At 39.5% G+C, this 4,296-nt stretch overlaps 1 protein-coding gene across 2 annotated transcripts in view; it reads left to right on the top strand.

Moving 5' to 3' along the window:
- The window catches only part of LOC104733359 (cysteine-rich receptor-like protein kinase 15), a 9,690-nt gene extending 5,832 nt beyond the window's left edge, over positions 1-3,858 (top strand). The window contains exons 2-8 of one of the 2 annotated variants that reach the window (XM_010452941.2): positions 1,969-2,106; positions 2,204-2,341; positions 2,439-2,557; positions 2,662-2,872; positions 2,973-3,210; positions 3,296-3,446; positions 3,535-3,858. In XM_010452941.2, the coding sequence (XP_010451243.2) occupies positions 1,969-2,106; positions 2,204-2,341; positions 2,439-2,557; positions 2,662-2,872; positions 2,973-3,210; positions 3,296-3,446; positions 3,535-3,858 (1,319 nt within the window). Of the gene's footprint in view, positions 1-1,968; positions 2,107-2,203; positions 2,342-2,438; positions 2,558-2,661; positions 2,873-2,972; positions 3,211-3,277; positions 3,447-3,534 lie in introns of both variants that reach the window. The other variant, XM_019233396.1, reaches the window with a different exon arrangement.

The following is a 4,296-nucleotide window of genomic DNA, read 5'->3' as shown; positions in this document are numbered from 1 at the left end:
CACCACTGCATTGATCGAAATAGATGGAGAAGTATCTAGAACATAGAGCTTTCCAATCCGTCTGCCTTTACCAATCGTCACCCCCTTGATAGGATCCTGTATTTCGCAACAAGAAGTATCAAAGGTCACTTTGGAGCCAATGTCATCAGTCAAAGAACTGATACTGATAAGGCTCAAACGAAACTCAGGGATAAACAGAACATCCTAAAGCAATATGTCCTTATTCAAACGAACCATCCCCACTCCACTGATTTTCACTCGAGGACCAGTAGGCAGATTCACATAACTATCCACAGAAGTGTCCAGAGTAACAAAACTATTTCTGTCATGGGACACATGGTGAGTTGCACCAGAGTCAATCACCCATGTATCAGTAGACAGTGTGTGTTTTGAAGCAGCAAGTATACCAATAAAAGCATAAGTGTTGGGAGAGATACCCGGATGATCAAATGGGGTCTGAGGTGTACTTGCTTCGACTTTAGCTGGAACTGATGAAGAAGATGGCAACTGAGAGCTGAAAAGAGCTATGAGACTCTGCAACTGATCTGGAGAGAGCTTTCCAATTAGACCTTCAACATTGTTTGAGGATTTTTCTGGTGTAGATAAAGAAACCAGTGCCGCGAGAACAGGTTGTTTCTGAGCTTTCTCACCAGGCTTGCTTTTCGGAGTGAAACCTGGTGGAAATCCATGCTTCTTGTAGCACATTTCAGCAATATGACCAACTCTGTTGCAGAAAGAGCATATTGGTCTACTTTTGTTAGGACCATTTTGCACATACATTACTGCAGGAGCGGTTGGAGCATCAGTTTGAGAAGTCTGGAAAGCAGAATGAGAAACAGTCTGAGAGACTTGGAAGGCCGAAGGAGGAACTACCGGCGAGAATCATTTCTGACTGTCATCCTGATCCAAAATCTTGTATACCTCAACCAAAGAAGGTAACGCCTTCTTAGCAATGATCTGTCTACGAACAATAGCGTAGGAATCATTCAGACCTGCCAAGAACTTCACAGTTTTAGTTCTCTTTGCTTTCAACTGCAGACGAGCACCTTTCCCACAAACACAAGGATCATCTGGCTCCTCTGAACCATCCAACTGATCCCAAAGAGTTTTCAGGCGACTGTAATACTCAGACAAAGACATGGAACCTTGACGAAGATCCTGAATCGCTTGAGTTAGATTATACGTGCGAGGAAGGTTAGTCAAATAATATCGACCATAGAGATCTCGCCATATATCAGTAGCATCATTGATCCGCAAGATACTACGATAAATCTGAGGTGAAACAGCATTCAACAACCACGATTTGACCATGCTATTACATCGTGACCATAGATCAAAGTTAGGATCCATGGTTAAAGGCCTAGGTAAGCTACCATCGATAAACTTGATTTTGTTCTTAGCGTCAAGAGAGATATGCATCGCATAACTCCAGTCATCATAGTTTGTTTCGTCTAAACGAAGAGAAATGATGCTCAAACCTGGATGATCGGCGCTGTGGAGGAAGAACGGAGAGTGAGATGGATCAGCAAAGATTGGTGATGTGATAGCTCGCGAAAACCCGGAAACCTGAGAATCGGCTACTGGAAGAGAGATCGGAGTAGGATCGTCAACATCGGAGTTCAATCTCTGAGATCTTCGAACAGCGGAACTTGATTGAGACTTCGTTTTAGCCATTTTTCGATTTGCTCGAGCAACGGTCACCATCGGAACACGAGGAAAGCGCAAAATCAAAGAAAAATAAGCTCAACGAAGGAAAAGATTCAACAAACTAGATAGGATATGAGCTTTGATGGCTCTGATACCATGTTGGAAACGAGAGAGGATGAGGACGAAAAAGTTTGTTGAAAAGATTTTCTCATTCAATTAATTCTGTAAACTGTACAATCCATGTGATATATACAAGTAAAGTAAAGTAGCTAAACCGAGTCAACTAAACCAAATTATTTACATAACCAATATAACCAATAGGGGGACGACTTGTTTTCCCGAGCTGTAATTCAAGGTACGAGCTTTATGCGTTCTACAACAAAACTGCCATTGAAATACTACAACCACCACCGCTGCCACCTGCTTCTACTCCTCCCGTGTCATCTCCTCTGCGAACTGGTGAACTATGTCTTCTTATTCTTTTTTTTTTCTTTCTTTCTTGTAAATACCAAAAGGGGAAGGTTCTATTTTCATATGATTGATTTTTCAGACGTAGGGAAAGGTGGGAACGCAACTGTCTTAACGGTAGCCACCGTTGTGTCTATTGTTGTGGTTGTTCTGCTTTTTATAGCGGGTTACTGTTTCCTTGCAAAAAGGGCAAAGAAGAGTTATGAAACAGCATCTGTATTTGATGGTAAAGATTCAAATGATTTTACAATCTTTATAAGGATTGACTGATGTCATCGATCAGACTCTTTTTTCTGATAAGTTATACTTTTTTTGTGCAACAGGAGACGATATAACAACCGCGGACTCACTGCAGCTCGATTATAGAACGATCCAAATTGCAACAAATGGATTTTCAGAGAGAAATAAGATTGGCCGAGGTGGATTTGGTGAGGTTTATAAGGTATACTTTTTTTTCCTAAACTGCGCCTGAGGTTGTGCACTTTTATTGAAATTTCTTGCTAGCACATTTGGATATAACAAGATGATGCTGGTAAAAACTTGCAGGGTACATTTTCAAATGGGACTGAAGTTGCGGTGAAGAGACTGTCGAAAACTTCAGGACAAGGTGAAGCAGAGTTCAAGAACGAGGTCGTTGTCGTGGCAAAACTTCAGCACCGAAACCTGGTAAGGCTTCAAGGATTTTGTCTACAAAATGAAGAAAGAATATTGGTCTACGAGTATGTGCCCAACCAAAGCCTTGATTACATCATCTTTGGTCAGTACATTTCATAATTTTTTTAAATGATTCGTTGGTCTTTCTTGAAAATTGATATTACAAATAGTTAGAGCTAATTGTAAGTTATGGATTTGCACAGACCCAACGAAAAAACGTCAGCTGGACTGGACTCAACGATACAATATCATAGGAGGGACTGCTCGGGGGATTCTATATCTTCATCAAGATTCACGGCTCACGGTCATACACCGTGATCTTAAAGCGAGTAACATTCTCTTGGATGCAGATATGAATCCGAAAATTGCTGATTTTGGAATGGCTAAGATCTTTGGATTGGACCAAAGCCATGAGAACACAAGCAAAATAGTTGGGACCTAGTGAGTCTTATGCTTAACTCTGCATCAATAGACGTTTCTCGAACACTATTTTGCCAACATACTAAAGTTTTGTAGTGGATTTCAGTGGTTACATGTCTCCTGAATATGCGATGTGTGGCCAGCTGTCAATGAAATCTGATGTCTATAGCTTCGGAGTGTTAGTTCTTGAGATTATAAGCGGTAGGAAGAATAGCAGCTTCGTCAAGACAAACGGCGCACAAGACTTGGTCACACATGTAAGTTTTAGTTTTAAAGGGAATCACTATTTACTTCTCCTGCAATAGTTAAGGAATATTACCTAGAACTCACTGATTGATATTCTAGACTTGGAGGCTTTGGAGTAATGGAACAGCGTTTGACCTTGTGGATCCAATTATTCTAGATAAATGCCAGACGAGTGAAGTGGTTCGATGCATCCATATAGGTCTTTTATGTGTTCAAGAAGATCCTATTGAGCGTCCTACCTTGTCAACCATTTTTGTGATGCTCACGAGTAATACTATGACTTTATCAGTGCCTCGACAACCAGGATTTTTCATTCAAAGTAGACCTAGAAAGGACCCACTTGATTCAGATCAAACTACATCGACCAGGTCTGTTCCAGGGTCCGATGACGATACATCAATCAGTGATTTATATCCTCGATGAATATGGTGTCATTGTATTACTTGTAAGCATATATATATTACATACTTCCAGAGGTTCTCAACCCTGTTTATTGTTTGGTTTTGATTTGGTTTGTTAAAACCATTTGTAATTTGGTTTAAGTTTTGTTTGTTTTTAGCTATAATTATTATAATCACTTGGTAGTCAAGTGGCAAATTGCCCTTGACAAAATCTTGTGCATTCAGGGTTCGACCCATCTTTGTAAAATTGGATAAATATCACTACCACTTACATTTTAAGAATCCATCATATACTATTTATAGGGAAGTACCAAATAGGAATTGCCCTAAAAATTGTTAAAAATTGTATCACAATTCCATTAGCTTTTTTTTTTTTTTTTTTTAAAAATCAATAATATTACAAAATCAATAGAATGAAATTAAAACAAATATGCAATCATTGTGTCCTAAATATTACAAC

Source organism: Camelina sativa, chromosome 12, assembly GCF_000633955.1.
Source record: "Camelina sativa cultivar DH55 chromosome 12, Cs, whole genome shotgun sequence".
NCBI classification, from domain to species: domain Eukaryota; kingdom Viridiplantae; phylum Streptophyta; class Magnoliopsida; order Brassicales; family Brassicaceae; genus Camelina; species Camelina sativa.
Note: the sequence above shows the minus strand (reverse complement) of the source record. Positions and strands in the feature narration are given on the sequence as shown.